The sequence below is a fragment of the Dioszegia hungarica genome (assembly GCF_025882075.1).
Source record: "Dioszegia hungarica strain PDD-24b-2 chromosome Unknown MKK02contig_16, whole genome shotgun sequence".
In the NCBI taxonomy this organism is placed as follows: domain Eukaryota; kingdom Fungi; phylum Basidiomycota; class Tremellomycetes; order Tremellales; family Bulleribasidiaceae; genus Dioszegia; species Dioszegia hungarica.
The window spans coordinates 70,391-90,897 of record NW_026515773.1 but is presented as its reverse complement, the minus strand read 5'-3'; the positions used below and the strand labels follow the sequence as shown (position 1 = coordinate 90,897).

Genomic DNA, 20,507 nt, shown 5'->3' with positions numbered 1-20,507 from the left:
GGCTGTACTAAGAGCTTCACCCGAGAAGACCACTTGGGACGGCATCAGCGCAATCATCAACTGACACGGCCGCATGTCTGTCCGGTATGTCAAAAGGGGTAGGTATAATGGTTAATTCATATGCATACCAAGCGCTCATACGACAGCTTTGTCAGAGCGGACGTTCTTCGTGTTCATCAGCGGCAGCATGACGAGCGGCGGTCCACGACTCGGCAGCAGTCATCTACGGGTCAATCGTCCGAATCGCATAGTCCCGCTCAAAACACTCTCTCGAGCGATCTTCAGCCTCCGTTGGAGCCATCCTCCGCCTCTACGCCCTCGGCACTTCCTCCCACACCCCAAGAGCTAGCCCTCCAGGCCTGGCCAGATTTCGTTAGCCAAATGGCGTCCGCGCCGTTTGCCGAGCTCAATACGCAAGGGTTCGTCCCGGCGGTGCCAGCTCCATCGACATCCGCAATGGATCAGCCCGCAGTGTTCAATTCGCTCTTCACGGACTTCAACTTTTGGGTGACGGACGAGTGGTCGATGGCGCCGCTTGGGGGTACTTCCATGGGTACGAGCGATGTGCCGGACTGGCTGGAAGCCTTCACTTCTGGCGGGATGCAGCCGTCAGTCGTATACGTGAGTTCGATACACGAAGCCTTCCTAATCGCCAGGGAACACCCACCTCGACACTAATGACCACACTCGGCGAGACGACACGCCTCGAGGTCATCCAGTATTTGTCGGTGAGTACGACGCTTTGGGCGAGCTGACCTCTAGTATACAAGTCCAGACAGCCCCCTCTTCACGACCGCCGCGCTGGAATCGTACATTCAGCTATACTGGGACGTCTTTGACCCGCGCTACCCGATATTGCACCGAGCAACAACGACGCCAGCTGGCATTCCGACTTGCTTGCTGTGTGCGATGATCATCCTCGGCGCTAGCATGTCGCCAGATGAGGCGGTCTTTGAAATGGCTCAGCAGCTGAACAAGAGGCTACGCGGCTTGCTCATATTGGTAAGTCACAGTTCCGAGACACAGCTGATGGTAGAATGACCTGAACGAAAGTCCCACGCCGCTCGCCCCATTCCAGGCGCTCGTCCTCACCGGTATAGCGGGCTTCAGCATGGACAAGGAGCAACGGGAGCTAGCGCACTCTTTTACCAGCTTGGAGCTTACCGTACGTCCCCCATTGTGCAGCGCTGACTTTCAGCTCGCCCGCCGTGCTGGATTCTTCCTACCTCACGCAACACCGTCAGCAAGCGACCTGCGACAAGAGTGGGAAATGTGGGTCGCCTCCGAGTCTCGGCGAAGACTAGGCTTCACTATCCTCATGCGCGATGTGAGTCTCAATCGAGGCCTAGCTGATCATAGATGGACCACGGGAGCTTCTTCAACCAGCTCCCTTCCCGCGCGCTGTCCCCATTCCAGGTGCATGCCCAGATCCCTTGCAAAGACTCGGTGTGGACCGCGAGCGATCCGCGGGCCTGGAAAGACCTCTCCTCGCCTGGGAGCTCGGCTATCGGCTTTTCGGCATGTCTCAAGGCGTGTCTTGTACCGAGCGAGGAGGAGGGCATGTCGGACATGGAGATGATCAGTGAACTTTCAATAGATGCGGGGTTTGCGCGGTCGGTTATTCTGCGGGGATTAATGGCAGTGGGATGGGATCTAAATCGGCGCAATCTTGTCGGTGAGTCCGAGACCGCCTCTTATCGATGACAAAGCTGATCTGACAGCTCGTGAGACTGCACAATCTACCAATCTCACGCATAGTAAGCACTGTACTCGGAGAAGAGCTCACCTACCAGCTCTCAACGACTGCATGGAGACCTTCCTCTTACAATCGCGCGTCGATACGGCGCTGTTTACCCCGCAACTCGTCATCACCCGCTACTTTATCGTTCTCGCCCTGCTTGATCTCAACGCAGACTGGTACGTCCTGTCCTGAGCATGCGCTGATCCAAAAGCCAAGCCATCCAGGTCTTCTCCGGCATCTCCGAGAGTTTCAGCCAGCAAGTCAAACCAGAAGACTACTCGCGTGCCAGCCGGACCGTCAAGCTTTGGGCGAAACAACCCAATGCACTCGCTGCTGTTCGCTATGCAGCCGACTACCTTTTGCAGGAGATTGAGGTGCGTCTGTCCGCCACTCTCGCTGACAGCAGGTGCCTAGCGCTCATTGGCCACATGACGTCCTGCAAGGCTGGGCGCTGTACCAATCTTACGTGAGTTGGACTCCCTAAATCTGCGCAGAGGCCTGCAAGCTGACTGCCTAGCTGGTGTTGTGGTCTTTCCACGTCACACGTCGGCTCGAAAGAGAACCAGGGGCGGGACCGCCCTCCTCCATCGCTAGCGTGAGTGATGTTGTCGACTTGCCAGATGTATGCTGACTTTTCAGAACGACAGTCCCGCTGCTGCATGCTGCCGGTCTTTCCTCAGGATGCCGCCGCAGCCGTCGAACGAGTCAGTAGCGGCCATGCTGCCGACGGACGGACAGATCACGGCGCTGGGAATGTACGTCAAGGGGCGGATCTGCACTTCTAGGTCTTACACAGGTTGGCTCTCTTCTCCTCAGCTTCAAGATGATCGTGCTGATGGACAGTCCAACAGTGCGGAGCGGTCATTGGGCGACTGGTCGGTATTTGAGCAGGAGGGCAAGGGAATGAGTGGCGGAGCAAGGAGGAGTGGTGCTGCATGTGTCATGACGGGTTGTATACCATGTAATTGTGGCGATCACTCCCAGCTAGGCTAGATGACCAGCACTGAATCAGCACAACACAAACTGTGCCGGGACGTTGGGAGTTGGGTGGAGGGATGAGTGTGTTTGTACCCGACTATGAGGACCTGGATGACTGATAGCAACAATGCGACGCAGCAGAGTATTTCCCATCTATAGCACTGCATCTTGAACAACTTGATCTAACTATAATCCAATTCTCCCGCCTGAGCGCTGCCGCCTGCACCAGAGACCAGAGGCTCTCTCCGTTCTAAAGAGCATCTGTAGAGTCAGCACTACGCACCAATCCTTCAGTGGCACTCACATCGGAAGCTCATATTCTCACGATCCGTCAAATCCGTGAAAGCGTCGCCGTCCTCCTCGACCGGGATCCCAAACTCCCTATCCCGTCGAGCGTTCTCTCGCTTGTATACAACCCGAAGGGTGTATAGGAGACTCCACTGGAACGCGAAACACACCAGATCGGCGACAAAACCGGTCAGGTAAGTCGGGGTTTGACCGGGATAAAAGACGTGAGGGCCGCAGATGTTACCGACAGAGTAGCCGAGGAAGGCAAGGGAGGTGAGGGTTGTTCGCTTCCTGGAGATGTCAGCACATGATTTAGAACTTGAGCTAGCTGGACTTACGTGTATCCACCAGCGTTCTGCGCAGGAAGTTGGACGGTCAAGGCACAAGTGGCAGCGTACGCGGGCATCATGCAGACACCCATCATTTTGATGCCCTTGATGGTGCTGCTGGAGCCGACCGGAACGGCGATCTGGAGCACAAAGCCGATGAAGGATGGTACGAGAGCGCCCCTGTCGCGTCAGCTGGTAGCCGAGTACCGTCAAACAAGGACGTACATGGCAGCGTAGATACGCATGTTCTTCCAGCGGTATGTCGCGTATCCGGCCGACCACATCCAGAGGACCTGGGCCATCCCTGTGGCGATACCGAGTAGAGAGGACTCGAGGGAGGTGAAGCCCAGCGAGGCGATGATGAGGGAGGAGAAGTTGCCGTAGCCACCGTTGGTGAACTCGTTGAAGAAGCAGACTTGCGGTCAGCTCCGTATAACAACAACAAAGAGTGGACGTACTGAAGAACAGGAGGATGCCCTGCGGATCCTTGCGGGGATCCAGCGCCTCAATGATCTGATACTTCTTGACGATAGCGTTACGTGTACCGGTCTGACTGGTCAGCGGTGGCTGACGCTCGATCAGGCTAGACATACCTTGTTGGACTTGAGACGATAGACGGCGGCATCCTTGTCGGAACCCTTGAGGAAACGCGCAGTTTGAGGGCTCGACGGGAACAGGAACCACAGAGTAATGCCCCAAAGAATCGTGACGGTGCCGTTGATGATGAAGATCCATTTCTGAAGTCAGCGGCGACCGGACGCATGACTCACCCAACTGGGAATGTTCTTGTACTGGATATAACCGGTAGAGAAGGAGATAAGACCACCGAACGCGCCAGCGAATCCGTTCATCGACCACCAGATGCTCACGCGGAAGCCCTGCTCCTTCTTGAGCCAAAAGATGGACGTGATCAGGACGAAGGCAGGTGTCTGCTATCAGCTCAAGGTAGTCTCCTAAACTTACGAGGACAGACTCCAGACATCCAAGGAAGAAGCGCTGTGCAGCGATCCCAGCGAAGTTCGTGCAGAGAGCAGTGGACATCAGACAAGCGCCCCAAATCTGCGGTCAGCCATAGCCAGGGGTCGATCTTACGATGACGACAGAAGCGACGACTTTGCCGGTGTGGTAGTGCTGCGCAACGTAGCCCATAGGATCTGCTGATCAGATACACTCAGGGCCGGGGCTTACATTCCCAAATCATGCTGGACAAGTCAGCTGTGATTCTGCTGAAAGAAAAAGGCCTACTTACTAGCCAAAGTAGAACAGAGAACCAAGCCACGAGCTGCAAGTCAGCGAGGCTCAAAGCAAGAGGAAGGTGCAGCTGACTATTCATCGGCAGTGAGTCTAAGATCAGTTCGAAGGCCCCAAATGGCACCGTATCCCAGACTACCCTTGTCCAGAGACTGCAAGATGTAGGTAAAGCACTGCTTGGTCAGCTCATAAAGCATCAGAATACACACAATCAGAGGCATGAGGTGCTTGTCCAGCATGCGGCCGATCCGTTTCGAGGTCTGCTCGTCGACCTCCTGGTCGGGCTCCGCGGCGAGGGTAGCGATGTTGGCTTCGACCTTGCTGTCGGCGAGGTCGACAGCATCGGACGCTTCGAGTGATTCCTGCTTGGTCATGGTATCGATGTGAGAGGGGGATGAGTAAAGTGAGGAGAGAAAGCGCCCAGTGCTTATAGACCACTTGGCCAGCCTGTCACTTGCCTGGATTCGTTCTGGAGTCGCTCCGCTTCAGCTGATAAGTACATGTGGGGGAGAGGAACTGCAGAGACGCAGCTGCTCGCCCCCACTTGGAGTACGCTTGGCGTACGATGGAGATAGAGCTATGCAGTCGACACCAAAAATAGCTCTATCTCGCGGGATAATGTCGGATAAATTACTTGACTGTTATCTATCGGACTTCGGATTGGTCGTGGTACTTCGGCTATTACTTCCCCCACTTTTCGCCTCATCATAGCCAGCCTCTAGCTCCCATGCCCCCCATCGCACTAAGCACCTGGTTCTGCATGTCTTGCTCTTGCTCGGGAGTGCTTCCGATACGCGAACAACTTAATGCAGGATGATCCAAATGAAACGCGCTCAGCCCGCTGTACTTCTCACTTGAGACTCCAACCACCATGAAGTCCGCTCTCGCCCTGCTCACCATCATCGGGACTGCTCTTGCCGCCAGTCAGAAGCCCCTCGGAGGGCCCATCGTCGATGCCTACCTCGGACCGAACGCTACCGCCCTCAGAGCCCACGCGCTCGAGCTGATGGACAAGTATCCTCTGATTGACACCCATGTCGATATGCCCCAGATCCTGCGGACGCTAGGTGAGTGATCCACAGAACCCAGCTGATCACCAGGTCGTCGTCCGCTCGACATGGTAGATGATCTCGACAAGCACGTCCCCGGCCATGTTGATATCCCTCGGATGAAGGAAGGCAAGCTTGGCGGGCTTTTTATGACTGTCTATTCGCCTTGTCCCAACTTTATCGGCCAGGACCCCGGGCCAGACTTCCTCAACCCCCTCGAGGTGAGTTTCAAGGTCGAAGCTAGCTGATAATCAGACCGTTCGTGACAACATCGAAATGTTTGACCTGATCCAGAACATTGTGGACGAGCATCCGGACGTGAGTTGTCTGCGCTTCGGGAGAACGCAGCTGATCTGTAGACCTTTGCGTGGGCCTACTCGTCCGCGGATATCAGGCGGAACTTTGCCAACAAGAAGATCTCGGCCTTGATCGGCATTGAGGGGTAAGCCACGACATACAGCAAGGCTGATTGCCAGAGCGCATACTCTCGGCAACTCGCTCTCAACCTTGCGTATATACGCCCAGCTCGGTGCCAAGTACCTCACCTTGACCCACATCTGCCACAACGGTACGTGCGCCCCGAGTTATCTATCGCAGGCACTGATCTTCTAGCCTTCGCATCATCTGCGGGCTGGGGCAAGGGCTTCGAGGTCACGCCTATTCACCCAAACAATGGCTTGTCTGACTTTGGCCGCGCGCTCGTGCTCGAAATGAACCGCCTTGGAAGTGAGTCCAACGGCACTCCGAGCTCGAATCCGTGCTGACTGGCAGTGATGGTCGACCTAGCCCATGTGTCCTGGGAGGTCATGCAAGACGTCCTCGATATCACTCGCGCTCCTGTCGTCTTCACCCACTCTGGCGCTGCAGCCGTCAACGACCACCCGCGGAACGTCCCGGACTACATCTTGAAGCAGATCGGGTCAGGCAAGGGCCAGAACAACGGTATCATGTGAGTCTACTTTGTCCTTGTTCGATGGACACATGCTGACGCCCAGCCTCTCGGTCTTCTACCCCATCTTCATCGGCCTCGACAGAGCCACCGTTGGCCGCGTCGCAGACCACATCGAACATATCGCCAGTGTCTGCGGTAGAGCCCACGTCGGTATCGCCTCCGACTTTGACGGCATGTACTCATCTGTCGAGGGACTGGAGGACGCTAGCAAGTACCCGCAACTCGTCAGTGTCCTGATCATCCCCAGGTCGGGCCTTGCTGACAAGCAGATCATGGAACTGCTCGACCGTGGATGGAGCGACGACGAGATCAAGGGCGTGATGGGCGAGAATCTGCTGCGCGTCATGGATGCTCAAGACGCCGTCAAGGAGAGTCTCAAGCACGAAAAGCCGGCTAGGGACATCTACGAGAAGCGTCAGGATCTGCCTGCGCCCTGGGGAGGTGAGGACAACAAGTACTTGCCGACCGAGGTGAGAAAGGTGGTACACGCGAGGAGGCAGCGAGATGAGCTCTAGTCGCATTGTGTAGGAGGAGGGGTAGTAGGCTTGAGTTCTCCAATCTAGTCACCGAAAGACATGCACGCATTCTGTAGATACTTGGGCAATTTGGGCTATGATGGACTCCTATCATGAGGGCCAGAAATGACGTGACGATCATCTGCATGACTGTCCGCTTGACTACTTACAACATATAGTGAGGAGGTGGTGATGATGCACTACGCATAGTTGCCGCTGTATTCGGACGAGTTGTCCATGTGCTGTCCCTGCTGCGCCTCTTCTTCGGCAGCTTGCTGCTCCATCATCACGGCCCAGACTGAGGCTTTGTACTACAGTGTCAGCGCAGGAACGATGGTAGTAGCGAGAACACGTACGAGTGTCAGTACCAGACCCATCTTCTTCTCGAGACTGCGCAATTCGGCGAGGAGGGATTCGTTCGGCGAGGCCGCGGTGAGCTGCGCGAGGTTGGATATCTGGTATATCAGCGGAGCTCCGCAACTGACGCAGATTCTCATCCCGGACGGAGAGGGATAGCGCGTGACCAGCTCACCCTCTTGATCTTGTCAGACAGCTTCGCATACTCCCAAAGCACCTCCTGCTCAAGCGGGGACAGCTGCGCCTGGTTGGCGCTACACGATCAGCTAGTCTCCAGGACTCGTTGGTCCGGTGCTAGCTTACTAGGGATTGACTTCTCTCGACATGGGAAGCGCTGCCTGTCATACCATGCTTATGAGCTGATAGGTGGTGATACAGTCTGATGATCATGGTCGCAAGGATTTCGCGTATCCAGAAAGCGGACGCGCCCGTTACGTAAAGCGTTTCATCCTCCTCATGCCCGAAGGCATGATGCAAGAGCTATACTCTACTTCACCTTCCTCTCTTCGCATACCACCCGATCCAGCTCTCGGTCTTGTGCATTCCATCACCTGCTCTCTGCGCATCATAATGGACCAAGTAGCCACACCAACCCGATCCCAAGCCGGAACGTCCAGCGTTCCCCCTTCCCGCCCCACCTCCCCTCCAACAATCTCTAAGGCCTCATCCGGTCCAGCAGGCGCACCTGGCCGGAACGACGAACATCGTCGGGCCCGACGGGAACAGCTGCGGAACTTTTACGGACTCAAATATGGTGCTGGTGCGGGCGCGGCGGGACCATCAACCCCTAAAGAGGGCGATGTGCTAGATATCGATTCCGGGGCGTTTGATGCGGGGGCGTATTATCAGGATCTGATACAGAAGTCGAGTCTGGCGGAGTTGATGAAGAAGGCGGTGGCTCTGAATGCTGGTAAGCTGGGCTCCGAGCGCAGCTGCGCGTCGATAAGAAGCTGACCATGCCAGAAATGGGAGACTTGCAGTCTTCAAGACATTCTTTGGTATATAATCACCATCACAAAGTGAGCTTTGGTAAGACGTCGGGGGTCTCTCCAGGTCCAGTAAGCTGACAGTTCTAGCTCTTCTCCGCCGGCGACGCAATCCAAGTCCTCAATACCCGCACACCCCAGCTCATCTCCATCGTCACCTCGCTCCAAGACTCCTTCTCTTCTATATCGCAACTGGCAGACTCGGTTGCTCTCCCGGACCTCGATACTCCTGCTTCTACTACCCGGAAAGACGAAGAAGCAGCTGAGCAAGGGCTGGAAGAAGGGGACCGGGCGATACGGCGGATGAGGCTGATGCGGACCGCCGAATGTGAGTTTTGGGCTGGAGACGAGCTGATAATAGTGCCAGTCGAGACGATACGAGCTGTGTTGGAACGCGTGGAGGCGGGCCTGGAAGAGAAAGAGCGAGCAGGCGATGTAAGAGCGGGAGCCATACTGCGGGAAGGGCGACAGATGCTTCCTTCTATTCCTCCAATAGAAGAGGCACCAACAGCGTAGCATCAGGCTTTGCCAGACCCAATTGTACCATATCAGGCGAGATACATCTACATCAGGCTTTACTATAATGCTCGCTGAACCGCTCCATCGCGATCTGAACGTCAGCCCCTGTCCCGATGTCGCAGCGGAAAGACATACCTTGTAGCTCTCTTGATACTGCTCCAGATCCTCCTCCTTAACCTTGACCTTCTTCACATTCTGCTCGTGGCTCGCGCCCTTCAAGATCCCCTTGAACCGCCTCGCCTCTTGCTTCTCGATCAATGTCCACGCGGTACCTTCCCGCCCGGCACGTGCTGTTCGGCCGACACGATGCACGTATTTCCGCATGTCGAGGGGCACGTCGTATGAGATGACTGACGCGGTGGTGGGGAGATCGATACCTCTCGCGACAACATCCGAGCAGATCAGGCTTATCCGTCAGCTGCCGTTCACCCGCGTAGTAAAAACAAGCCAACTCACAGATCGATCTTGCCCGCCGCAAACTCCTCCATCACCCGCTTCCTCTCTCCAGGTTTCATCTCGGCCGTATAACTCCTCGCTACCAGCTTGACCCCCGTCCACGCCTCGCCAAAGAACGTGAGCAGCGTCTCGAGCCTCACCGCCGCATCTACCGATTTTGTAAACACCAGTGCGTTCCTTACCCCGAAGGCATAAAGTAGGTGTATGAGATTCAGCGGTTTGAGGGCCGGGGGCATGACGATCATCTTTTCGACGAGATTGGTAGGTACGGCAAAGTGCTCGCCTATGGCGGCGATGCCGGAGGGGTGGGAGGATGACTGGACGATAAAGTAGGATGGGGTGCGGAGGGATAAGGCGGCGATTTTGGAAGGGTCGCGGGTGAGTGTGGCGGAGAATAGGAGTTTTTGGCACTGCGAGTCAGCAGTGAGGCTAAAGGTGGACGGAATAGCTTACAGGTGATGATGGCCGTTCTCGGAAAGGATTCTCCTTGTCCGTTAATCCGTAAGTCTCCATCCATGCTGGTGCGATAGCATCCCACGGCTGTGGTGGTGAGTCCAGTTGGATGGGCTGAGCAGGTGGGTAGATATGAGATGAGACATGGCTCAGCCAGCTCTGGAACGACTGATTGAGCAGTCGATCAGCTTCGTCAATGACCTTACTTGTCAGCTACTTCTCCGTTGGGAACCACAGAGCTATAGAGTGAGAGATACTCACGAGGAAGCGGAGGTGTTGCAAGGAGAAGTTTGGTGTAGAGTTGACGTGATCTATCAGTCGTCCTGGAGTAGCTACCAGGATGTCGACGCTTGACGATCCGCCCAGTAGCCTGACCATTAGCACACCGTACTCCCCATTACCTAGACATGTGCCAACCTACTTTTGGCTAGACACTGGAACAAGCTGACTCTGTTCATGCGCAAACGACTGTTGCCCCGAGATAGCCGCAATCTGAATCAGCCCTGTCCTCACATGCAACTCACCTTCAACCCCGTACCCTTCGCCAAGCTCTCCAGGACCTCTTTGACCTGAGTCACCAGCTCTCTTGTCGGCAGGACGATCAGTGCGCGTAATCTGATGACTTGTCGGCGCGACAAGGTCTCGATGAGCGGGATGCAGTAAGCGAGAGTCTTTCCGGATCCGGTGGGCGCGGAGACTAGATAGTCGGAGGGTGTTGATAGGGGCAGGAGGTCTTCCGAGAGAAGTGGAGGGAGCATCGCGGATTGAACTGTAGGTGTCAATTTGATTCGCAGCTTCCGTGCTGCACAATGGAGTAGCGTACCGGCAAAGAAGTCTGTCAGACCCATAGCGCCCAGTCGACCCTTCATCCTCTCGCTGAGATACGGCTTTCCATCTGGCTTGACGAACCCCTCGATAGGCGCCTTTGTGTCCTGATCCACAAAAGTAGCATTCTCGAGCCCCGCAGGTAGACCCTGACGATTGAGCACTGAAGCTTTTGGGGCGGGCGCGGACGTCGGTAGAGGGAATGGCTCGAGCATTGGCGGTGTCGGTGACCGGAGCGCTGGATCTGGCCCGTCTGCCTCTTCTTCCCCGTCTACCTCCATCTCGGTCGTTTCTGCAGGTTCCGTAGCCTCAGCTACAGGCGCTGTAGGCTCCTTGTGCCGGTTCGCCCTCTTCTCCCTCTTCTCCGCCTTCTTCCGCTCCCTCGCTGCCGCTGCGTCTTCCTCATCCTCTGCCTGCTCCCCATCTTTCGGTGGTAAGACTATCCGTACCCTCGGCTTTGAGGGCCCCGCCAAATCAACTACCTCCAACTTCCCCTCGACGCCCTCATCTCCGCTGTCCGGCCCAGTCCCCTCGTCTCCGCTCCCATCATGCGTCGAGACCGCCTGTTTGTGCTTCGGCGCCGATGCTTTTCTCGCAGCAACGAGCACCTTGTGCTTCCTCGCCTTTTTCTTGAGGTATCGCTGCTTCGCTGCTGTCTTGGTCTGCCGCATTAGCTTCGTTGCAGAGCTTCAAGGATGGGGGAACGGACCTTCGGCTCGGCAACGACTCCAGGAACGACGGCTTTTGGCCCGTCGACCGCTATTCTTCGAGATGGATGGACTGATTCGTCCTGCGCGAAGACTGCGTGCTTGCGTTTCTCTGCCATTGTACTTAGATAGGCTGTTTATATAGGCAGTGCATGCTATGGGAGGACCAAAAATCTCTAGTTGGATGTCGACTTCAAGTGGAGGCGGCGATTGCCGGCGCGGTGGCTTGTGGAGGCTCCACACCCTCATCCGCAAGCTATCTTGCGCTTCACCTCAATCTTATGTATAGACCTGTAAGCAAGAGCTGAGTCAGAATGCCCTGGCTGATGAAGGCCGAGCCGGACTCTCGAATAGTCAAAGGCAAAGATGTAAAAGTGAGTTGATCCACCTCGACTCGGCGGATTGATCCGGCTCGTTTATGTGTCAACAAATCGTCCGCGGCTTGGCTGATCCGCCTAGTTCTCGGTCGATGACTTTGAAGCTATGGGGTGGGTGCGTCGGCCACTTGGGTGTATACTGACTGCTGACTATACAGTGTCTCGCAGTGGGACGGTATGTTCCCAGACCATCAAGCTGGACTGACGGGCTGATGAGCAGGTGTGCGTAGCCATGAGGCGAGGAACATCATGCGGGACAAGATGAAGCTTGGGGACAAGGTGAGCTGGGGTATAAATGTTCGACGGAAGACACAGTGCTGATAAAGTCCAGGTGCTGTTCTACCACAGCAACACCAAGGTCCCAGGGGTATTCGCAATCGCCGAGGTAGCGAGAGAGGGATATCCAGACTGTGAGCTACAGCCCCGTCGACCACTTGGAGCAAGAGCTGACGAGATCAGGGTCGGCATGGGATCCGTACGTCCGAAAAACATGCCTGTCACGCCGGAACAATGCTGATGAGCAGCTCACATCCCTACTTTGACGCGAAGACGGACAAAGACAACCCCACATGGATGATGGTCGATGTCAAATTCGTCCAGCGGCTATCGCATCCGCCAACCTTGGCGCTCATCAAGCATCTCGCTTCTGTGCAGAACTTACCGGAGTGCGTGGAGTATATCGGACAGGATGGGCTGAAGGCGGTCCAGGCTATGCAGCTCGTCAATCGGGGCAGACTGAGTGAGTGAGACCTGGACGAATGTACGAGCGGGCCGATAGCTGATGGGTAGGTGTACAGCCGGTAGAGCCAGAGGCGTATGATGCGGTATTGCTGCTTGGAACGAGAGGTGGATGGGACGATCTTGTCGAGAAGAAGGGAAAGAGCAGGAAGGGGAAGGCGAAGGAGGAAGTTGAGGAGGAAGAGGATGGGGAAGCAAAGGAGAAGCCGGCGAAAGTGAAGAAGGCGCCGAAAGCGGACAAGAAGAGGCCAGTCAAGGTGATTAAGGCAAAAAGGGACGAGCGGAGCAAGACATCACCGTTGACCGACGACCCATCTCCAGACGGTCATATACCGGCGGAAACACCACGGCGGAGCAAGCGGGCAAAGAGGTAATTGAGTCAGGATAATATATCATAGTCCACCTTGCTGAGCAAGTCCTCGCTATTTCTGACTACTGATCCCCTGTCCGTTAGCTATTGATCCCCATCACTCTCTCCTCACCTCAAGCAGCGTAGACGGTGGCGACCGGGCCGTTGGCAGTGGTCGTAGAGACGGCGGCGTGGGTGTGAGTCATGCCGCCCGCGTCGACGGTGTAGGTGGCTCCGGCAGCGTCGACGTACGCGATGCTGCAGGCCCCGCCCGTCGCGCCCGGCATGGCGACGATGGTGTTTGTGGAACCGCCGGCGATGACGGTGGCGATGGTGTTGCCGCCCGCGGCCGCGATGGAGCAAGGATGGTCAGGGGAGCCGATACTGATGGTGGAGACAGGGACTAGGGCCGCGATGGTGGTAGCGACGAGGTCTCCGCCGACGACGACCGAGGTTGTGACTGGGTGAGGCGTGGCAGCGACGGTGGTGGTGACTCCGCCAGCGACGACGGTGGTGACCATAGCGGGGCCGCCAGCAACGGCAGTGACCCCGCCCGCGCCGTGGACGAGGGCGAGGATGTAGTCAGGGCTGACGGGCCGGGTGGTGACGGCGGCCGGGCGAGCGACCGAGGTGAGGACTTGGGGGTTGGCAGCGACGACCGTCTCGGCACGCGCGGCGTTGCCGGCGGGGAGGGCAGCGGCGCCTATAAAGTCAGCTGGAATGCCGGAAGGAGCTGCAGATGGACTGACCAGTGGCCAGGCAGGCGAGAACAGAGAAGAGGGCAAAGGAGTGCATTGTTGAGGTGGGCAGTTGATTTAGGATGAGATGGGGAGAGTGGTTGGGGTTTGGAGATGCTGGGTGGTCAAGGCTGTGGTTGGAAGTATTGGTGAGTGAGAGAGTCCGAGGCTTGTGGGGGAACAAGAATCGAACAGGAGGTTCGGTGACACTCTTATATAGCCCAAGGCGTTGATACATTCCATTTGAGGAACTGCCTGCTCCTTTGCCAGTCTCCCCAATCCTCGGAAGATACAGCACAGCAATCCCATCACCTCCGCTGACTACCGCTTCAGTAGGTCCGACGCAGACGGAGTATCCTCGCTAGGCACCTCAGGCACCCAATCGCGAGAATCAGGCTGGCCGGCGTGTTTGACGTGTTTCCACCATGCAGAAAGATATAGCACAGCTTGCCAGCCACACGGGGTCGAACAGCGGATCAGCATCAGGGTCTCGAGCTCTGCTCAGTGTCACAGCAGTGGGAGCCACTGTGCGCCATGAGAAGGCCAGCCCGCGAAAGTCTGGCTTGGCATACCCCCAAAGTTTTTCTTATCTCGCCCCCTCACTCCGGGGCTTTCAGGTGCAAGTCCGCTCCACCGAGACATTAAACAGCATAAGGCCTTCCGCGGAGCAACTTCCAGCCAAAGAGCAAGGTCACCAGCGAGACCGTCGAGGTCTACGTAGCGTCTCGTTATCATGACCCGCTACAGGCGAGAAGGCGCGTCAGCGGTTACTCTTCGCCCTTCGAGTTCAGACACGTCGACCGCATCAGAGCAGATACGGTCCCTGCCCTATTCCGATACCACAGGCAAAGCTGTGCAGACCCACACGGAGATCGGTGGCGTTTCACTCGACGCGCTCTTTTCTCCGAACGCGGGGAGGCGCGCCACATTCCTTCGATGTTTCACCTGTTCCGACGTTTAGCCGGGTGTGGCGCGTGGCGACGGAGCTCGCAAAGCTGTGCAAGAGCCCCTCGGCAGTAGAGCAAGCGTGATTCTCCCTTGCGCTCGCATGGACGTCAGCGGCGCGAGGGCGTCGACCGGCGAATGCAGGTGCAAGGTATCATGCAAGTCGCCAGCTGGCTTGCAAGGTCAAGACTCATGGGACTCTCACGCATGCGGTCGTGTCCAGTCCAGCCTAGCCTCATAGTATGCATGTCCTATAGTCCACTTCGATAGCAAGACCTATCTATCTATCTGACCACTGCGTCTCCCCTGCTCTCACCTCAACCCATGGTCACCTCCTGATCCCTCAGACCGAGGTGCTTCCCGGAGCGGCGACCGATACGGCGAACGATTCGACTCCGCCCGGGACACTAGTAGTGACAGCGTGCGAGCCGGGACCAAGGGTCTTGGTGACGACCGGACCGACGGTGAAGGAGGTAGCGTTACCAGGCATGGAGGTACCGGTGGCGGTTGATCCGGCAATGGCAGTGGTGGTGCCGCCCATACCGGTGGTGACAGGGAGAGTGCCGTTTCCGATGATGATGGGGACAAAGTCGGTACCATTCCCGGAAGTGACGATGCAGGTAGCGGTCCCGTTCGCAGTGGAGGGAGCGGTACACTGGATGATGGCGCCATGAGCAGGGAGGGTGACGTTGGAGGTTGCGGTGCTGCCTGGGGCGCTGGCAGAGAGGGAGGCCGCGAGACCGGGGACATTGGTGGTGACGGGCCCAGCGTGGGCGACAGAGGTGTTTACGAGGCCAGGGAGGCTAGTAGTGACGGTCTCGGCACCGATGGCGTTGTCATGGTGGGCAGGGAGGGCGACAATGCCTGACCATCAGCTGTGAGAATAGGAGGAGACAGCAGCTTGCACGAAGAACTTACCAGTAGCCAGGAAGGCGAAGATGGACATGGCAGTGAAGGAGTACATCTTGTGTGATGGTGTAGTGCTGGTGTGGGTGTGAGGGTGCGTCTGGGTGGAGCTGGGTAGACTGGGTTGGCAAAGATGAATTTGATAGTGGATGAGAATGTCTCCAAGGGGATCAACATGACCAGTCTTATATCTTACTTCTAGCTGCACCGCTTCTAGCTCGGTCCATCACGCGATCACGACCTCTTCAAACTGAGGGAACCTTGCGGCAGGCTCACTTTTGCACAGCAAGGCCATCACCTACCCATTCAGCCCAGCTCCAGTCAGCATCATATTTGCGGTCCTTCCAGTATCCTCAGCCAGATCTACCACACGGGTACTCGTGTATCACGGTCAAAGGCACATGTGATCTCGGAACAGCATCGGTTAGCTGATTTGTTGAGTCCCATGAGTTTAGATCGTCTCCTTCCGGACTTGCTGAGGCTGCTGTGGCGCAATTGAGCCGTCCCGCCACAGCCCACCCACCCGCGGCCCTCGGAAGTGCTAAGCCTCCCGAGCGCATCTTGTGTGAGATGCTGACAGCTCCTCAATCACCTCGGCAGAGCGCCCGCTACGCTTGCTTGATATCTGCACAGCATCGAGCTCCGTTGCCATATTGAGACGGGCAACAGCGACTCCGCACCTGATGCTCCGCGTCTGACAGAACGGTGCCTAAACGTAACGTTTCAGCCCCGTGTTTCAGGTGTGCCACAAGGTTTGACTCCGCACAGCTTCCGATCTGATCCCGGATGCAAAGTATTGGGCTATTGCCCCACCCCACTACCGCAGATATAGAGGGCGAGTCACTGGGAGACAGGTACCATACACGTCGACACGTCCAACAAGCCTGCGCTCAAGGAGGTCTCGTGCTTATCTAGTGGGGTGTCATGACTTGTTGCGAAGTGGCAAATTAGCCTGATTCGCGACTCTGTGCTGGCTGGGGTCCGCTTTGATCGCATCCGCAAATGGCACCAGTGGCTGAGCTGCTATGTTGCAAGTCCAAGAGCTGCCAGACTGGTAGCAGAAAGTGCGTGTACATCTGCCATATCATACAGCTACAGTTCTGATTCTCATTCAAGGTATCCACTGATCTCGCATCGCTCGCCTCCTTACTCATTACCACCCGCTTCATGCCTTGACAGTAGCTGACGCCGAGGGGAGGACGGGAGCGGACATGGATCCGGACGGAGGTGAAGGAAGAGCGGTACCGTTCGCACCGGCAAGAGGGGAGGGAGCGGTACCGTTAGCGACCGGGAGGGGGATACCGCAGACGCCAGCAGGAGCGGTGCCGTTCGCAGGCATAGGGAGGAGCATGGTACCATTGACGATAGTGGCGTTGGTCATGGTGCCGTTGATCATGGCGGTACCGTTGACTGGGCCGGGGCCGATGTGGGTGCCGTTGATCATGCCCGGAGCGACGATGGTGCCGTTGGCCACGGTGGGTGGCGAGGGGAGCGTGCCGTTCATAGGGGTAGGGAGGGTCATATTACCGGCGCCGAGGGTCATGTTGGGCATGAACATGGGAGGGCAGGGGAGGGTACCGTTGGGCATGCCTGCAGGGGCGGCAGGAGGAGTGGGGAGGCCGGAGCCGGATGGCGCGGCGGGCATGCCGGAAGGTGTGGCGAGAGCGGAGGCGCCGCTGATGCTGGCAGGCGCAGGGAGAGAGAGAACGCCTGATATGTCAGCTGGGTGTAGACTCAGGTAGCAAATGGATAGACATACCAGTGGCGAAGCACGCGAGGGCAGAGATGATGGTGGAGGAACGCATTGTGATGGAAGTGACTTGGTAGTTGGTGGTTGGAAGCGAAGTGTGATGGACTGGGAGGTGTAAGTAGGAGTTGTTGGAGCTGTAGTGGATGAGAAGTCCAATCCAGCGCCCCGTTCCCTCTCTTATATATCCACCTCCAGTACCGCCTCACTACTGCGACTTTGACCATCTCCACTACCGCCGGAGCATACTCGGCGGCGATCTAGCATGTGCTACCTCCACATGCCACATTCCCGCAGCTCGCAGCACCACAAGCGTCGGGGACTGCCACGATCGAGATCCATCAACGTAAGGCGACTGACTGGCTGCGTTTCATGCTGTGAATTTAACAATTTTTCGTCTCTCTTCCGTGTATGCATCGAGCCTGATGCGCAGCTCTATACCCCATACTGGACACAGCATGACCCCCACCTATGCTTTAGTGCCTGTACGACTCACCATGAGCCCGAGATCGCCACGGAGAGACCGCCACGAATCGGACGCGTCGCAGTAAACTCTGAAACTGCGCGTCTCCGGGGTCCCTTTGAGCGTGTGTCCGAGCTGTGTGGAGAGGGACGAACGTATAGGACGGATCGGGTGAAAGGCGCTAAGGCACGCAGCGATTGGACGAGTCTGCTGAAAGGCTGCGAAGTGTAATGGCGAGCTAGATCCGGGTTGCTATGGTGGACGGATTGACCGAGTGAAGGGGATGAAGGAAGTGATGAGGTGGCTGAAAGGGGTCCGAGCTTCGGCCAAGGTATATCAGAAAGGGCCTTCTCATCTCTCGTCTCACTTATCCAGTCAGCACACTGATCAGCGCCTTCTTCGTATAACATTCCCCCAACCACCAAGATGTCACCGCCAGCACCCAGCACACCGACCCGCCCCGCGCGGTCCTCCCCTTCGAGCGCGTCGAGCCAATCCCTTCCCCCTCTCACCCCAGACACCTTCACTCCGGTACGCGATCACTCTCTCGATACTCCAGGCACGCCACCCACCACCTCTCCCTCGCGTCGCAAGTCCACCGCAAGCATCCATACTCGTCGCAAGCCCGTCCCCCTCTCCCCAGAACATGACATCGCCCTCGAAGACCTCCGTGGTCGGGCCCTCAACACTCCCACTACTGCAGCCACCGATCCCTTCTCGGACACGCGGTATGCCCCTTCCACCTCCTCGGTCGAGCCTCCGCGCTATGTCCTCGACGTTGCGCCTCCGCCCACATACCATACCGGGCATGCCTCCAGCTCGCAGGCGATGTACGTGGAGAGCGGGCTACCGAGCGCGGCGGTCAGCAGAGAGCAGCTGCCTGTGTATGCGGAGGATGTGCAGACGGAGCCGGATACCTTAGCGAGGAAGTGCTGGTTGTGGGGGTTCCTGTTCCCGATTCTGTGGCTTGTTGGGATGTCGATGTGAGTCTATGCTTCGCATTGGGACATGTGATCATACTGACTGTATAGCCTGTGCATCCCGCTCAAACCGGTGGATGAGGAAGAGGACGTCGATAAGGCTCAAAAGATGGAGGAGATGATTGTCATCCTGCGCAAGGTGAGCTGAACGCCGCTCTACAATCAGATTCGCAAGCTAACGCGTCAGGTCGAGCTCAAATATGCCCGCCGTTGCGCCTGGTCCTTCGCAGTCTTCGCCGCCCTGCTGTCTCTGGTCATCGTCATCGCCGTGGTCGTCTCTCGCTTCAGCAGATAGCCGTAGCTCATATTGTACCTTCCATTGTGATCAGTTTTTGGTTTTTGGTATAATGATCAGCATGAACACCTTGATGATCCCTGCGCTCTCTTAGGCCACATGATACCCATACACTCATACATCCCACGCCTAAAGATGAACAACCAAGATATATCCCATCGCTATCGCTTGTCTCCACCTACGACTCCTTCCCATACTCCCAGCTCCATCCCACTCTCCCATCCCGGCCTCTCCTCATCCTCATCTATCATACTCCGCCTTTCCTCCTGCTCCACCTCGGCCGGATCTCGCGGCATCCTGATTACAATCGCTACCCTCACGTCCTCGCCTATCTCCACACCCCTGCTCAGCTCCGTGACCACCTGTGCCGGTGCCCCAGCTAGCGCAGGCGCCGGACGTGGCCCATTCCGGATTTGCCGGCGGATCTCGCTGAAATCTATTCGAGATGCCCCGCCTGGTTGGCGAGGCTGTAATGATCGACTAGCGGGTGCAGCAGGTTCTGGGGATGCAGCGCTGGGAACAGGTCGAGGGAGTAGGGAATGTAATGTGACAGGCTTATAAAATGTCAGCATCTCCCCTCTATCGCTTCCAGCTTCGCCCTTCATTGCCCATGTCCCACTCACCTGACATGACTCTAGCCCTTCTCCGTCCCCCTTCTCATCAACCTCCGCCTCCAACAGTACCGGCACCTTCTCCCATGCTCCTTTCCCGCCCCTCACCCGCATGCCCGCCGCCATCGCCCGATCCACCTCGTCCCCGCCCTCCGCGTTCCGCCAGCCCATCGGCCCAAAGCCCCAGTAGTCGTCTCGATTGTGCATGGGCGGTAATGGCTCGCCGCGCATGATGGCGAGCTGGGTGGCGGTACGATATCGCCGGCGAATGCGCAAAGCGCGGAGGGAGAGGGTGGCGGCTATGGTTAGGAGGACGACAAGGACACCTAGGAACTGGACTGTCAGCCCGGTGCTCGGTCTCTAGCCTTGAGAGTACAATCTAGCGTCTCCTTAATCAGGAGGCGAGATGGGGGCGACGAGAAGGACATAGAAGGTCAGAGACATACCACAAAGTAATATGTAGTCGGATTTTGACCACCAATCCCACTATCTCGCGTCGCCCCGCTAGACGTCGCAGTGGGGAAGATATTGGTGACGGTCGGAGTGGTCACCGTAGACGACATGTTGGGTGATGTCTAGCCCGGCTGGTGCGCCAGTGGACGGTGATAGGGGAAAGGACCGGTCAACTGCGAGCTGACGGCCTGATGATCAAGCGAATTCTTGCTGGAAAGGATCGCGCTTCGCGGATTTCTCCGCTGCACCTTGTATACTGGGGCTGTTGGGGTACCTGGCTCTAAGCTGAGCGCGTGCTGAAGTAATGGAAGTGGCTGGCTAGAAGTAAAGATGATAGGCGGATGTAAGCTTGGCGAAAATGGCTCAAACAGCAGTACACAGATCACAGGCCAATGCCGGCATGTTCGTCACCATCTTGTCTTCTGCTGCTGAGCGCTGATCTGCTGAGCATGTGAACCCAGACTGGTCCAGACAAAATGTCTCGCAATGACGCATCTGCT

At 57.0% G+C, this 20,507-nt stretch overlaps 12 protein-coding genes across 12 annotated transcripts; 5 read left to right on the top strand and 7 right to left on the bottom strand.

The window, feature by feature from the left end:
* Window positions 1-73: 73 nt before the first annotated feature.
* Window positions 74-2,628, top strand: MKK02DRAFT_38127 (fungal-specific transcription factor domain-containing protein; the record flags this gene model as incomplete). Its single annotated transcript, XM_053089944.1, has 14 exons — window positions 74-84; window positions 147-621; window positions 657-728; window positions 763-1,002; window positions 1,037-1,165; window positions 1,199-1,327; window positions 1,360-1,675; window positions 1,722-1,757; window positions 1,794-1,917; window positions 1,953-2,115; window positions 2,148-2,207; window positions 2,259-2,336; window positions 2,381-2,537; window positions 2,585-2,628. The coding sequence occupies 14 exons, from the start codon at window positions 74-76 to the stop codon at window positions 2,626-2,628; spliced, it is 2,034 nt and encodes a 677-aa protein (XP_052943251.1).
* A 341-nt stretch (window positions 2,629-2,969) lies between these two features.
* MKK02DRAFT_38126 (putative MFS transporter) lies at window positions 2,970-4,961 on the bottom strand (the record flags this gene model as incomplete). The annotated part of the gene is made up of 13 exons (XM_053089943.1): window positions 2,970-2,980; window positions 3,024-3,298; window positions 3,346-3,516; window positions 3,562-3,751; window positions 3,795-3,885; window positions 3,930-4,073; window positions 4,107-4,265; window positions 4,300-4,395; window positions 4,429-4,490; window positions 4,525-4,538; window positions 4,586-4,618; window positions 4,663-4,760; window positions 4,797-4,961. 13 exons carry the CDS (start codon window positions 4,959-4,961, stop codon window positions 2,970-2,972), a joined length of 1,509 nt encoding a protein of 502 aa, XP_052943250.1.
* A 497-nt stretch (window positions 4,962-5,458) lies between these two features.
* On the top strand, window positions 5,459-7,103 carry MKK02DRAFT_17666 (dipeptidase; the record flags this gene model as incomplete). Its single annotated transcript, XM_053085821.1, has 9 exons — window positions 5,459-5,654; window positions 5,688-5,857; window positions 5,892-5,954; window positions 5,996-6,078; window positions 6,113-6,204; window positions 6,249-6,362; window positions 6,408-6,585; window positions 6,632-6,812; window positions 6,858-7,103. The coding sequence occupies 9 exons, from the start codon at window positions 5,459-5,461 to the stop codon at window positions 7,101-7,103; spliced, it is 1,323 nt and encodes a 440-aa protein (XP_052943249.1).
* Window positions 7,104-7,303: 200 nt separating this feature from the next.
* Window positions 7,304-7,786, bottom strand: MKK02DRAFT_38124 (DASH complex subunit Dad3-domain-containing protein; the record flags this gene model as incomplete). The annotated part of the gene is made up of 4 exons (XM_053089942.1): window positions 7,304-7,414; window positions 7,460-7,558; window positions 7,636-7,714; window positions 7,764-7,786. 4 exons carry the CDS (start codon window positions 7,784-7,786, stop codon window positions 7,304-7,306), a joined length of 312 nt encoding a protein of 103 aa, XP_052943248.1.
* A 244-nt stretch (window positions 7,787-8,030) lies between these two features.
* MKK02DRAFT_38123 (Vps51/Vps67-domain-containing protein) lies at window positions 8,031-8,962 on the top strand (the record flags this gene model as incomplete). Its single annotated transcript, XM_053089941.1, has 4 exons — window positions 8,031-8,370; window positions 8,424-8,479; window positions 8,537-8,774; window positions 8,808-8,962. 4 exons carry the CDS (start codon window positions 8,031-8,033, stop codon window positions 8,960-8,962), a joined length of 789 nt encoding a protein of 262 aa, XP_052943247.1.
* Window positions 8,963-9,014: 52 nt separating this feature from the next.
* On the bottom strand, window positions 9,015-11,370 carry MKK02DRAFT_34493 (P-loop containing nucleoside triphosphate hydrolase protein; the record flags this gene model as incomplete). The annotated part of the gene is made up of 8 exons (XM_053088952.1): window positions 9,015-9,056; window positions 9,101-9,371; window positions 9,422-9,831; window positions 9,875-10,075; window positions 10,136-10,244; window positions 10,308-10,366; window positions 10,399-10,643; window positions 10,698-11,370. The coding sequence occupies 8 exons, from the start codon at window positions 11,368-11,370 to the stop codon at window positions 9,015-9,017; spliced, it is 2,010 nt and encodes a 669-aa protein (XP_052943246.1).
* A 350-nt stretch (window positions 11,371-11,720) lies between these two features.
* On the top strand, window positions 11,721-12,895 carry MKK02DRAFT_38121 (EVE domain-containing protein; the record flags this gene model as incomplete). Its single annotated transcript, XM_053089940.1, has 8 exons — window positions 11,721-11,780; window positions 11,866-11,894; window positions 11,942-11,958; window positions 12,004-12,062; window positions 12,115-12,193; window positions 12,243-12,258; window positions 12,308-12,522; window positions 12,573-12,895. 8 exons carry the CDS (start codon window positions 11,721-11,723, stop codon window positions 12,893-12,895), a joined length of 798 nt encoding a protein of 265 aa, XP_052943245.1.
* A 109-nt stretch (window positions 12,896-13,004) lies between these two features.
* MKK02DRAFT_38120 (uncharacterized protein) lies at window positions 13,005-13,665 on the bottom strand (the record flags this gene model as incomplete). The annotated part of the gene is made up of 2 exons (XM_053089939.1): window positions 13,005-13,573; window positions 13,620-13,665. The coding sequence occupies 2 exons, from the start codon at window positions 13,663-13,665 to the stop codon at window positions 13,005-13,007; spliced, it is 615 nt and encodes a 204-aa protein (XP_052943244.1).
* Window positions 13,666-14,895: 1,230 nt separating this feature from the next.
* On the bottom strand, window positions 14,896-15,516 carry MKK02DRAFT_38119 (uncharacterized protein; the record flags this gene model as incomplete). The annotated part of the gene is made up of 2 exons (XM_053089938.1): window positions 14,896-15,416; window positions 15,471-15,516. The coding sequence occupies 2 exons, from the start codon at window positions 15,514-15,516 to the stop codon at window positions 14,896-14,898; spliced, it is 567 nt and encodes a 188-aa protein (XP_052943243.1).
* An 889-nt stretch (window positions 15,517-16,405) lies between these two features.
* On the bottom strand, window positions 16,406-17,263 carry MKK02DRAFT_28299 (uncharacterized protein; the record flags this gene model as incomplete). Its single annotated transcript, XM_053087528.1, has 3 exons — window positions 16,406-16,534; window positions 16,636-17,168; window positions 17,218-17,263. 3 exons carry the CDS (start codon window positions 17,261-17,263, stop codon window positions 16,406-16,408), a joined length of 708 nt encoding a protein of 235 aa, XP_052943242.1.
* Window positions 17,264-18,094: 831 nt separating this feature from the next.
* MKK02DRAFT_38117 (uncharacterized protein) lies at window positions 18,095-18,943 on the top strand (the record flags this gene model as incomplete). The annotated part of the gene is made up of 3 exons (XM_053089937.1): window positions 18,095-18,651; window positions 18,700-18,787; window positions 18,836-18,943. The coding sequence occupies 3 exons, from the start codon at window positions 18,095-18,097 to the stop codon at window positions 18,941-18,943; spliced, it is 753 nt and encodes a 250-aa protein (XP_052943241.1).
* Window positions 18,944-19,104: 161 nt separating this feature from the next.
* Window positions 19,105-20,117, bottom strand: MKK02DRAFT_38116 (uncharacterized protein; the record flags this gene model as incomplete). Its single annotated transcript, XM_053089936.1, has 2 exons — window positions 19,105-19,887; window positions 20,001-20,117. The coding sequence occupies 2 exons, from the start codon at window positions 20,115-20,117 to the stop codon at window positions 19,105-19,107; spliced, it is 900 nt and encodes a 299-aa protein (XP_052943240.1).
* Between the last annotated feature and the right edge of the window lie 390 nt (window positions 20,118-20,507).